The following is a 13,495-nucleotide window of genomic DNA, read 5'->3' as shown; positions in this document are numbered from 1 at the left end:
ACCTCCGCTTTCTGAGTCTCTTGAAACAGCATGTCCTTGTTTCGTTTCCTCATTTTTAAGTTGCAGCTGCAGCTCTCCTTCAAGCTGTTAGCACTGACTTCCATGGGGCATCAGAGAACTACAAGGGCCTCTGAGCTGCTGGAGAACAGGGCAGCCAACAGAGAACAGATTTTCCTCTCTGTCTTTTTCATGTTTCGGTGAGTGGATCTGGTTGTCAGAGGACAAAATTCAACTCTGGGGACTGGTACTAGATGGCGCTATGATGGAAAGTTTTGAAGAAAAAGGGGTTGGTCTAAGGAGATGATCAGACCTCAGGGAAAATTTAGGATTTTTAAGCTTTAACAACAGTTAGGGATAGTAGTATGAATTTTGCTCTTTATCTACTAGATGTATTTACAAACTTTTCTATAAACAGAAACACTGAACTAAGACCTATGTGCATGGCTCAGGAGTATTACAGAAATTAAAGGAAGGAGGCAGAGAAAGCAAAAGACATAAATAAACTGGGGGCTCCAGGGTTACTCGTTGAGTTTACAATATAACCCTGTTGCCTGTGTCCCTAGGACCAACGTGCTGAGTGAGCACTTGATATTGGTAAAGCATCACCTCTTCTCCCCAGTCTCTAAATCTGGCTCCTATTCCCATCACTCTGCTCAAATAGTTCTCTTTGGTGCAATAACATCATCTTTGTTTAAATCTCCCTTGCTTTATCTGCCCTCCTCATCAAGGTCAGCATCTTTCTTGTGTGTATTAGTCAGGATAGGCAAGGATATGCTGCAGTAACAAATAACCCCAAGATTTCAATGGCTCAAAACAATAAGGATTCATTTCATGCTTACATCACATGTCCATAGCAAGTCAGCCGGGCTCTGCTCTGCATCTTCCTCCCTCTGGGACCCAAGCACACTGAATGGTCGCTGTCTGGGATATTGCTGGATGTTGTGGCAGAGGGGACAGTGAGCTCTGCAGGGTTGCACACTCGTAGTGAAATGCTTTGGCTGTGAAGTAACACACTTCCACTCACAACTCATTGGCCACCTAATCACACGGTCTCACCCCAACAAAAGGAGCCAGAAAATTCAATCCTACTATATTCATGGAAGGTGGAGAGCAGGAAATATTGAGAATCTGATCAAAATCTCAGACTTTTAATTGCATATAGTGCATTAAGACACCATCTCTCCAAATGGAGTGTTGGATCCCCAAAGCTTGTAGATTCTATGGTGCCTCCCAGCGGGCAGGACCGGGGTGGAGGTGACTGAGGGGTTACCTGTGGACACTGGGCATTGCACCTGGAGCCCGAAGCCTGGAGACATAGGAAGGACCTTTGGATCTGAGGGCAGTGGCGTCCAGTGCAGAGGTGACAGACACAGTGATCAGCACACACGGATGACAACACCATGCTCACTGCCATCTTCCTGACCTGCTTCAGCGGTGGATACAGGCACAGCCCAGAGAAAGGCAGGCTGCCCGCCTTTCCAGGAAACCACAGCAAATTACTGATTTGCTGAGAATGGTAAGTAGGAGCTCAGAGTAGATTTAGAAAAGAAAGGGACATTTTTCTTACCTTGGTTTTGTAGAGCAGTTTGTGAACTTGTAGCTACGAGTTCCGTGTGACATTCTCAGCAACAGCAAACGCAGGCCCAGGCCACGTCTGTTACGGCCTGGTCTCTGCAGGGGGATGGAGCCTTCTGAGTTGACTGAGCTGTGCACAGGACATTGGCAGAGACGCACTCACTGACGGCTAACAAGGAAGCAGGCTTGAGGAACCAGAATAATATCATTTATTATGTGGGGAACATTTATGATGTGCCAGGCACTGAACTCCTCTTTTACTCTACTCAGCAACTGTTGGCTAGGAGCTATCATCCCATTTCTCAGATGAGAAAACTGACGTACAGGGCATTTACTAATCTGTACAACAGCAAACCACCTGTAAAAGCTGAGGTGACATTTGGAGCCAAGGTCCATCAGGTTCTAAAAGCAGATGGAGGTGTCAGTCTATCAGCCAATGTCACTTGAAGCTCAAATATAGCAGGTAAGGTCCCCTCCCTTTCCTACATGGGATGAGGGGGTTTGGCTCAGAATAGGGAACAGAGGGCTCCCGAGCATGAACTCTGGCACTGGCATCTCTCTGGGGCAAAGGCCGTCACTTGAGCCTGTTTCCCACGTAAAGGAAGGAGCATAGATCTCAAAGGATACCACGCGGATCAAATGGAGTAAAGTGGTGAAGCACTTAGCCCAGCATCTGACATATAGGAGATGCTCAATAAATGATTTCTAAAACAACATAATGGCAATCATACAACAAAAGCAACAGCGAAAACCAGGCACTAATGCTCGAGTCTAATGCATTCCTGGAGTCTCACAGTAAGTAAATCCTGAGACGAAAAGCTTGGCCTCGTGGGTGAGTAAGTGTGGGGTGAAGCGAGGCCAGCGTTCCTCCTTCTGGGGTATCTTTGCAACAGTGATGGCGAACCTATGACACGCGTGTCAGAGGTGACACAAGAACTCATTTTTTTGGGTTGATTTTTCTTTGTTAAATTGCATTTAAATATATAAAATAAGTATCAAAAATATAAGTCTTTGTTTTACTATGGTTGCAAATATCAAAAAATTTCTATATGTGACACGGCACCAGAGTTAAGTTAGGGTTTTCCAAAATGCTGACACGCCGAGCTCAGAAGGGTGGCCATCACTGCTTTGCAAAGTCAGCGGGAATCGGAGGCCGCGCTTCTACTGGGACACAGCGTAGCGGGCACTACGCTCACTTGCCAGCTCTGAGGCCCCTTATTTTTCTTTTCAGTTGTGTGAACGTACAAACACTGTACAGTTTAAGAACACACGTGAAGCTGTTACGGGCCACTGCTCTGCCGGTCCCGGGGCCGCCCCCTGCAGGTGAGTGAGTGTCCTGCAGTCTTTCTGATCACAGACATCAGTCCTTGGCCCACGTATGTTAAAGCGATTTCTCAGATCACACAGGTTTCCTCACGCCCACACCTGGCTCCGCCAGCAGAAGCTCTTCTCCGGGGTTGGCATCTTTTTTAAAGACATTTCCAGCTCCCCTGCAGTGGCTTCTGCATCTCATTCCGTTCTTGGTAATTAGCTCTCCCACTGCACCCAGCCCTGTGGCTGCCTCCCTGCACCTCTGCAAAATCCCAGGCGGGCGGGCCCCTGCCTCAGCCCACGAGGACACTGCCAGCTGTGCACGCCTCCCTCCAACTTCCGCTTCAGAAAACACTCCGCCACCTTCCACATCTGGCCATTCATTAAGTGCTTCTGATAACAGCCGTGCCTCACTGGGACCGGCTCGGGCCTTTGCTGAGCCCGTCCCTCTGTGTTTCCCTGTTCTTGGACCTCCTTACCCTCCCTCCCAACCGTGACCAGTTGGCCTGACGTCCCTGCCACATTAAGACGGTTGTTGCCAGCTGTGTATTCCGCAAACACGCTGCTTCTCAGGCACAAGCTTGTTGCTCAGGATGCTCCCTGCTTCCGTATCCTGCCAGGACGGCCGTTTTGCTGGTCTTCTCAGATCTGCCCCCGGTGGAGTGAGTCTAGCGGGCCCGAGTCCTGTCACCCTCTGTGCTTTACTGGGAAATGTGTGTCCCCTGGTCCCGGGGAGGCAGCCATAGCGATACCTCAGGGCCAGAGTCCTGAGGACAACGGCCTGGGTCCACTCGGAGCCTGTGAGGCAGGAATCCAGTTTTTCCACCAACAGACAGTCACGGGTGAACTTCAGGCGCTGTGTAGCCAGGGAGGGGACAGTGAACAGTGACATACACCGTCCTGAGCTGCCAGAGGGCCCCGCTCGGAGAGAGCAGCAGAGGGTTGGGCTGAAGACTTCAGTCCTAGGTCCTGCAAGATGAGAGGCCTTCCGACGTGAAAGGACGGCTGTGGCCGATGGAGAAGGAGAAAGGGGCCCTGGGAGGGCAGTATCAGAGCGGAGGCTGTACGACTCTCCGTATCAGAGTGGAGTTTGTACGACTCTCCATCAGGGCGGAAGTATGAGCTCCGTGTGACAGGAGCTGTCTCTTGCTGGCCACTGCATGCACCCCGTGCCAGCCGGGCTGGGACGGGCAATTACATCTTTGACTGACTGGGTGGAGGCATTAGCGCAGACATCCATGCGGGTGACCTGACAGGGAGAATCATCAGGATTAATTGCCAATTCAACTTGGCTGTGCTTGAGGGTTTCTTCCCAGGCCATCTGAAACATAAATCAGTGACTGACAAGCTGAGGAAATATTCAGACAGGAGGTCCCGGAGAGGATCTGGGGCTCCCAGGACTGAGGTTACTCAGCAGGGGCCAGTGCCCCAGGTGGAGGTGGAGGGTCCCCCGGTTTCTGGGTTCCTGGCCCTCTGAAGGGTTGTGCTGTGGGAGCTCAGCCGGTTCTCATGCTCTGTAAGCAATGAGTGTCCTCGTGTCTAGAGCCAGCCCACGCCCACCAGCACTGGCACACATATGGCTCAGGAAATGTTTGCTGAATAAAGAATACAAGAAAAACAGCACACCACGTTTAAGCTTCCAAACACTTTAATGTTCTTTTGTTCCCACCAAGACCAAAGTTGTACAAACAGGTGTCAAATTCTGGACCGTTAGGGCGTGAGGAAGGGCCATGTGCATCAAAGTCCCTGCTGCTCTCCCTCCCACCTGTGTTCAAGGTGAGTCGCAGTCAGCACACTGCTTTCTTCTGTGTCAGATCACCCAAGGGTGCCGAGAGTACTTGGCGACCCTGGGACAGTGGTGAGGCCATGTGGCAGGGGCAGTGAGCACTCACACCACCCAGGAGCATTTCAGACATGGACTCGCTGGCTGGCACATGGAGGGGGGATGCCATAGCTGCCCCTCTCCTAGCATCAGCTGAGCAGATGGGGCTACTTCCTAAGGTGAGAAAGACGGAGGGGCTGATAGGAGGGTAAATGAGCACCTAAGTATCGTTCACACCCAATGTGTCTAGTGAGATGAAAAGTTTTCTAGCCGCTATTTTCTCAGAAAGTGTGGGGAGAAAATCAAAAAGATGACTGAATCACCTTTCATTCTGCCATTTTTGTCATTAATTTGATGGCTCTTGGTTTTGATACGGCAGAAATAAAAATTAAAAGGTAAAAGACCAACTCAGAAGCTGTGGATGAGCCACTGCATATAAAACACAGAGGGCATGACTGGCCGACAAGGCTCAGTGATTGAGCATCAACCTATGAACCAGGAGCTCATGGTTCGATTCTGGGTCAGGGCACATGCCCAGGTTGCAGGCCCAATCCCCAGTAGGGGGCGTGCAGGAGGCAGCCAATCAATGATTCTCTTTCATCATTGATGTTTCTCTTTCTCTCTCTCCCCCTCTCCCTTCCTCTCTGAAATAAAAAAACGAAATAATCAACAACAACAACAACAAAACACACAGAGGGCTCTCCCCCAGCCCAGAGGCGCTCCTGTGCTGCTCCGGTAAGTTTGCTGAGGGCTCCATCCAGCGGAGAAGCCACTCGTTTGATCTTGGCAATGGAGACAGAGAACAACGCACATGCACTTATTTCACTGAACGGAACACTGACAAGGCCAAGAGGGTAAGGTCCCTGCTGTCCCTGCGAGAGAACCTGCGAAGCAGATTTAGGAAGAGGCGGAGGCTTAGTAGCAGCCTGCCTCCCAGAGACTGCTGGCAGTCGTAGCTCGGGCATCTATTTTCTCAGAGTCCTACTGACACAACCTTCCTCTCGGTCCCACCCAAGTCCCTTTGGAATCGACCTCATCAAAGTAGATGTTAAATCAAAACATTCTGTACTGCAAACTCCCTTTGGACTGTACATGAAAAGCCGAAACTGAAGAGGAAAAAAATCCTTACACCTTCTCTCCACTAAAGCATCTCTCCACGACGACAGCTCAGAATATACCAAATAACAGGCCAAAGAAAAAAGTAAGTAAAAGTTTGACTAAATAACCAGAAGTGACCATCCCCCACCCCTGACCCCAGGCAGTGCCCCCCCCCCCTCCCGCCCCTGCTACACCGTGGTTATCTTCTTATCCTTGGTGGCCTGCTTGATGGCGGCCTGCTCACAGATGATCTCCTTGAGCCGCTGCAGCCTCGAGTTCTGGGTGGCCTGGTCTCCCACTCCCGTCTGGCTGCGGTGCAGCAAGGTCAGCGCATGGATGTACTCCAGCTCCGTGTACTTCACGCCCTGGTCCACCACCAGGTTCAGGAGCTCGTCAGCCGTGTTGTACAGCATCTCGTAATACTGCCTGCGGGGGAAGAAGAACACTGCTCACCATCTCCTGAGCGATCTGTGTGGCTTTAGGGGTCATGGATCTGCTGTTTATAAATGACTTGGTTTATTTATTCACTAAACATTGGTGAATCACTGGGTGTTGTTCTGGGCCCTAGGAATATGATAGATAATGAGACAGACCTGATTTCTGTCTGCTTGGAACTCACTGAGCCTCTTCATGACAATAGGAAGCCCTAGGGGATCTCAATGAAGACTTCCTCCTATTGTGCATTTACCTCTAAAGAAAGAAAAGCAGGGCACAAAACCAAGAGGGAGAAAAACAATCGTCGGGTGGGCAATGCCAACAGTGTTTGTCTCATTCAATTCTTCACTCATTGCAGGCTCTGTGCAATGCTTGGTTTTCTCCTCTAAAAGTGGGATAATAATAGTACCTACCTCTTAGGATTATTGGAAAAATTAATCAATCTATATAAAGCACCTAGAATGGTGCCCAACACAATTATCCATGCTCCATAAACATTAGCCGTTAGAAATATAATAATAATAATAATGTATTAACAGCAATGCAATAATGGTAATCGTATACAATGATGAGCAAGCCATGGTCTCTTTCCTCAAATGGCTCAGAGACAAGTAGGATAGGTAATGAGAAGCAGAGAAATCATCACTGCATTTTTGCTGACAAGTTCATTTCCACGTGCTGTCATTTCCCCTCGCGGCACCTAGTGAGCTGTGATTATCCCCTTTCTCGGATAAGGAAACTCAAAGCACAGAGGAGTTAGGGGCTTGCCCATGTCAGAGACAGCGAGTGACTGTGCCGGGATAGGAACCTGGGTTTCTGACTCTCAGTCCGATACTCTTTCTTCAAGGACATAGCCGAGAAGAGCTTGCCAAGTGCCACAGGGAGGTGTTAGTGCCTGAGGAAGGGGAAATCACATCTCGCTGAGGGGCGGGTGAAGAATCCAGGAAGTCTTCGTGGGGTAGGACCCTGCCAGGCAGGGTTTACAGGGAGCAAATTCTAGATTAAGGGGAAAGAGAAGAGCATGAGCAAAGGCAGGGCCGGGGGGCGTGGGTAGCCTGCGAAGTGTGGCTGAATGACGGGGAGTCGCAGGAAAAGACAGAAAGTCAAAAGGTAGAGAAGAGAGTCTGACATCAGGCTAGTTGAGTTGATAAAGGGCCCCTCCCCATTCCCAAGGCCCCACTGAGGAGAGCAGAGGCGCTACTCCCAGTCCATCTTCTGGACGATTAATGAGATGGTGTGCAAAGCGGTCGGGGAGGGGACTTGGCCAGGACTGAGGGGACAGACCAAGGGAGCGGGTTCAAGGAACCTCAGGGTTGAAGGGATCTTGTGGGTCTATCAGGACCCCCTGCTCAGAAATCTTCACTCCTGGGCTTGGGGCCTTGTTTCTTCTTCATCAGCAGAAGCTTGAAAAAATGGGTGTCCTAGGGAGATCTAAGCCTTCCTGGGGCAAGGAAGCCCTCCGGGGTTCCATAAGCTCAAGAATGTTTTACGAATTGCCGGTACAATGAGACGGGTCAGTGAGAGCCCTGCTATCTTCACAGGGCTATTTCCTTTTCCGGCTCTGCCAACCTCCTGTTCTAAATAAAATACTCAGTTTAAAAAGAAATAGGGTAAGGAATTTTCCTTTGTGACTATGCCCTACATAGTGGCTGGAATGGAAAGTGCTCATCTTAGATGGCGAGTGCCTGAGTGACTCCTGGCAGCAACTCGTTCAACATCCTGTGCAGGGTCCTCTTGGGGCCAGTTCCCTGTAGTGGTTTCAAATGGGTGTTCCGTTTAACCTCCCGGACCCATGTATTCAGGAATCAATGCTCAAGGATAACCTTGAATGCAGACAGAGGCACTGCTGAGAGAAGGGACGCATGCTTTCTCACCTCCAGAGGTCTGGGGCCCAGTACCGGCTCAAGTCAGAAACTTGTTTGAAGTTTCATGTTAAGCATAAAATCCACATGACCTACTCCCCCTCCATAACAAATCTGTTGTAATTAAAAAAAAACCAAACTAATTTATAAAGACCCAGTACTGTAGGAAGAGGCATCCTATTTACCCGGTGGCTTCACACATCTTCTGGCTTCCTCCCCGTTTGGACAAATGAGGCCCGCCTTATCTAATTCTGTTTACCCTGCATGCACAGGTGAGCCAGGGACTGCCCATTTGTAGAACTAAGCACACATTTAAAAATGTCTCAGGAAGAACACACATTCAAATTTAGATCTACAGATGGAATGAGAGAGAATTGGGGCCGGGGTTTCTTTCAAAGCTCCAAGGGACTAGGTAGCTGCAGTTCTACACTGGAGGTTCCCACACTGCAGAGCGCCTGGGGAGCGTGGGAAAAGTACCGGCTCTGAGGCCCCTCCCCAGGTCCTCCTATTCCCAAAGGTTCTGAGGCTGGGCCAGGAGGCTGCGCAGGGTCTGCTTGGTGTGGGAGCAGATGCAGAACCCTGCCCATCTCCTTGAGCCAAGGACCAATAGCATTAGGGAAGGAGACAGAAGCAGTAAGTGGGCTGTAATGCTTTTCAATGAGATGAAACCAAAAGAATCGGGTTTCTTTGTATTATGATGCTGATATTTTCATCATTTATCTTAAGAAGTATCATTGAACCCATGAGATCAGATGAAATTGTATTTCTCTTGAAAGAAATCGGATGAATTGTTTCCAGAGGTGAATGGCTGGTTTTCTACAGAGACCGCTATTCCACGCTGGGAACAAACAACGAAAGGAAGAGGCCAGGATTTCTAGTCGTGGGTCCCCCAGTGTGATGAGTGATAAAGGACATGCCACACAGGCCCTTAATGTTGCAATATCCTCTGTGCAATGGAGACCTTTATAAATCCCAGAATGACACTCTGGCGGGGACTGAGAGACTAAAAGAGTCCTCAGGAGCCTCGGATAAACAGCGCCTCGGAATCGCGAAGCTGAGTTATTAAACAAAATTGACAGGGAACTGATGGTGTCTTTTCTGTAGTTAGGGGGAAAAAACTCCCCATAACCACGATGATATATTAGATCATAAAGAAACATAAATATTTAAAGACAGAATGAAATTCATTCATCTTTCAGAATAGCACCCAGTTGCAAATAGCACTAAATCAGCCCAGCAGTGGGGAGGTGGAGAAAGGGTGCCATAAGGTGCCCTGAGGAGAAAATAGGAAAGTGCCCCAAACTACACAATTAGAATGAGCTTCTATGATAAACATTGCCATGCTGAAATGAAATCACGCAAACCAACTGGGATAAATAATTTATCAGCACTTATTGAGGCCTCGGGAAAATGAAAGCTTGATCTTTTATCACCAAGTGTTAAAACAGCAGCGCTGGCTTCCCAGGCACGTTTTACGGTAGATAGCACTTGACTTAGCTGCTGGGATGGGATTGCATGCTGCCGTGAGCTTGACATGCTTGGTTTAGACCCTTTTGGCTCATGACTTGTGGAGCGAGCCTCTCCATAGCCCATAACATCACAGGGCCAATGGCTATACCTAGACCAAATGTCCCCTTCTGGAAACCGGAGTTTACTGTCTTCCTGATGGGTGGGACGTCTTGTGAGAGGAAGTCCCCTCTTGTGCACATGGTAATATTAATAATAATATCTACCTTTTAGCTCCATTAACACAATCCACCCTTGGGTGTAGGTACTGCAGTCATCTATTATTATTTTTAAATATTTTTATTGATTTCAGAGAGAGGAAGGGAGAAGAGAGAGATAGAAACATCAATGATGAGAGAATCATTGATTGGCTGCCTCCTGCACACCCCCTACTGGGGATCAAGTCCGCAACCTGGGCATGTGCCCTTGACTGGAATCAAACCTGGGACCCTTCAGTTCACAGGCCGATGCTCTGTCCATTGAGCCAAACCAGCTAGGGCCAATCATCCATTATTTACAGACTATTGGCGTGGTGGACGATTCATGCACATTGAAAGAAAATTAATTAGAAGAAATATTTTAATATCACTATTTGCCCTTTCTCTATAATATAAGTGTCAACCAAATTCACGGTCAACAATGACAGATCGAAACACACATGTGCGATTGGCGCCAGCGAGAGCTTTATAATGTATCGCACATGCGTGAGTCAATGTTTATTTTTAAATTTCCAGTGTGCGTCATATGTACCAGCCGGCCGGTTGGTGGGACGGACATCCGGCCGGTCACTTAGCCTTTTCTATATATAGATTGCCAGTGCGTGTCATATGTGCTGGCTGGTCAGACGGTTGGATGGATGGACAGTCGGTCATTTAGCCTTTTATATCTATAGATGAGCAAACAGAGCTTTAGCAAGTGATTTGTCTGAGACCCCGAATGGAGGGCTTTGAACCCCAGACTCACTCCAAAGCCACCAGAATACAGAAATATCTGAAACTGTAAAAAGCAAAAGTACTAATTTCGAAGAATACTTGTGTAGCTAATTCATTTTTAGTATGATTTAGGAAATATGAATTGAATAAAATTCGCATAATGACTCAACTCTCTGCCTTCTATTGTATGGTGGCAATACAAGCTAGTATTTTGGCAATTCAAAATTCACTTCCACGCTCTGCAGTTATAGTTGAGTAACAGTGGGCTTGATCTGGGAATTCAGTGATCTAAACCAAATAACGAAGTCACTTTGTAAATCCAGCATTTAGAACTCACAGGAAAGCTTTTCGGCTTGTTCATTCATTTTGTCACCTCCCTTTACTCCTCCCTTTTTGCCCCTCCAAGCTAGTAATGGACGAGGTGACCTTTCTTTCTAAAAGCTGGCTGCCCTTCTGACTCATTACTTCCTCCAGGAAGGGAGAGAATTAAGTGATTTCACTGTAAAGACTTTCTCATTTAGTCCTCCTGAGATGAAGAGTGTGTTAATGTCAAGAAGAGACTTAGGCTCTGAAGTTGGCTTTTTAAAGTTTTAAAGAAAGAACAATTTACCGGAATATAGCTCAGTAATAACTGCTGCTTCTCATGTGCCTTTTAGCCAATAGTTGCAGCATTTTGAACACTTAAATAAAAATCCAGTTGTAGACGTGCCAATGAATTATCAGTTAAAACATTCAACTCCTGTTTTCCTGCTCACTCGGTGGTACATGTGACAATAAGCAGGGAGATGGAAAGAGAGAAAAGAAAGGAACTGAATAATCTATAAGCTAGATAATCATCCCATAAATAATTGAGAGGTAGTTACAGCCGAAAGACTTGGGGAAATAAAAAAACACTCCGGAGACCACCTACAGTCAGATTCTCGTGAACTCTCACTGCCCGACCAGCTGTGTGACCTTGGGCAGATGCTATCAGCTCCTGGGACCTCCGCTTCCCAAGAAACACAAAGAGGCTAGAGCAGGTGCTGCTTAAGCACCAGCATTTTTGGATTTTAAAACCTTTACAGCATCCTCTGCCTGGTCCTTTAAAATCGTGGGCTTCCACCAGAATTATCGGTGCCGATTTCCCTGAGCCGTGACTGCAAGATGCTGTAGCTGTGGATTTGAAAACATTCTGAACCAGCGGAAACTTAGCTCACGGCGCCTCCCAGACCACAAATAACCTGGACGGCAGTCCCGTGTGACGGAATACATTCGTTTATGGAAAAAGATAATGTGATTGCTCTCATTTGCCTTCCCCTTCAAAGAGCTTAGAGTTTATCATAGACAAGACTGAAAGTGCTAATCTGAAATAGTTAATGAAGTTACTTTCATTTTAGGAATGAGAAAACTAAGACAGAGAAAAGTGAAAGCATTTTTTGAGAGTTGGGGGCAGAATTAGATTTAGATGCTATACTGGGCTCAATTCTAACACTCCCGACAACAGGTGGGGCAGGGTTTTGTTCTGGCCAGGCCACTCCAGAAGCAAAGGGAAGTATGGCCTTTAGAAGCATCAGTGTGAAATTCCCTCCCCTGCCGGAGATCCCGGAGGTGAAGAGAGCTGGGGGTGTCTCTGGAAGGCTGGCACGGGCTTCCTCCATGTCATTTACCCCTATTTTCTTCATATAAAGGGACACACACACACACACACACACACACTCACACACACATACACACCAGGGCCCTTGGTCAGTGGCATGTGCTTAAGTGGCAGTCACCTACTGGCCTGGTTCTGACACTCCCCACGTTGCAGCAGGATGGGGGTGTCTCACCTGGGAAGACACTAACAGTTAAAGCAGCTGGGCTCAGCCCTGCTGGGAATGCATCCTGGTATCTTTCCTAGCGGCAGCCACAGCCTTGCCTCATTTCTCTTAAAACACACACCCACAATCACTCGACACCAAGGAATTCCTCTGAGACCCACCCCTGGAGATGGTGACCTCTCCCAAGCTGAGTAACACTTGCGGAAAAGGGGGAAAATTGCTTTTTGCTCCCTTAGCTACAAACTCTGCTCCCCACCTCTGGAACACATCCTACATTTATAAAGAACTATGGTTGAAATTTCCTCTTCAACAATGCAAGGATTCATAGTCACTCTCTGCTGCATCAGATAATTTTTTAAATTAAGTTTTCTACACCAGGGCTGGGAGAAGATCTGCATTTTAAATTCAGCACAATTAAAACAGTGTCTCTCTGGTCTGGGCACTGCCTTTGGTCAAACTCCAATTGTATGAATAATTATTCCGTCCATTAAGAAGTCTGCCCAACTTCTCCTCCCATTTTGAAGGTTTTAATAAATATTGATCAGGCACATTTCTGTTTGCACTTGCCAAAGCAATTCTGATGGATTCATCTTCTGATGTTATCAAATAATGAAATATGAAAGAGTGAATAGAATTACCCTCTTGTTCTGTGATTTTTTATTTAGGTCCTTCATTTTACTTTCATAATCACATTTGTCTTATACCTGTAAATGTTCATTTGATTATCAAAGGATGAGTCCAGGTTGGTTAAGGAGAGCTGTTCTGTGCTAAATATCACTTTAGAGAGTCTTTTCCATTAAAATAAAACACAAATTATCTAATAGCACAGGTTGATAAAAGGACCTCGTATTATGCAGTTTGGTGGCCTCAAAGCTACATGATTTTTACCTATTAGCACATGGCCCTTATTGGATATTATCTGTTAAACTATATATTCTTAGATTAGTGATCTGGGAAACAACTGCTGAGATATGCTGAATAAAAATAATTCAGATGCCCTATGGTTTTTCAGTGTGAAGTAATGAAATGGAATTATTGTCTGGCTGGTGTGGCTCAGTTGGTTGAGTGTCGTCCTATGCACTGAAGGGTTGCCAGTTCGATTCCTGGTCAGGGCACATACTTGGGTTTTGGGTTTGATCCTCAGTCAGGGAGCAA

The 13,495-nt window shown here is 47.3% G+C and overlaps 1 protein-coding gene across 2 annotated transcripts in view; it reads right to left on the bottom strand.

Moving 5' to 3' along the window:
- Nucleotides 1-4,519: 4,519 nt before the first annotated feature.
- EXOC4 (exocyst complex component 4) overlaps nucleotides 4,520-13,495 on the bottom strand; it is a 750,050-nt gene continuing 741,074 nt past the window's right edge. For both annotated transcript variants that reach the window (XM_081102441.1, XM_081102440.1), the window contains one exon: nucleotides 4,520-6,232. In XM_081102441.1, coding sequence (XP_080958567.1) covers nucleotides 5,995-6,232 — 238 coding nt within the window. In that variant the 3' untranslated portion in view covers nucleotides 4,520-5,994. The remainder of the gene's footprint in view (nucleotides 6,233-13,495) is intronic.

This window comes from Myotis nattereri, assembly GCF_964212035.1.
Source record: "Myotis nattereri genome assembly, chromosome: 11".
In the NCBI taxonomy this organism is placed as follows: Eukaryota; Metazoa; Chordata; class Mammalia; order Chiroptera; family Vespertilionidae; genus Myotis; species Myotis nattereri.
This window is presented reverse-complemented; position numbering and strand designations above follow the sequence as displayed.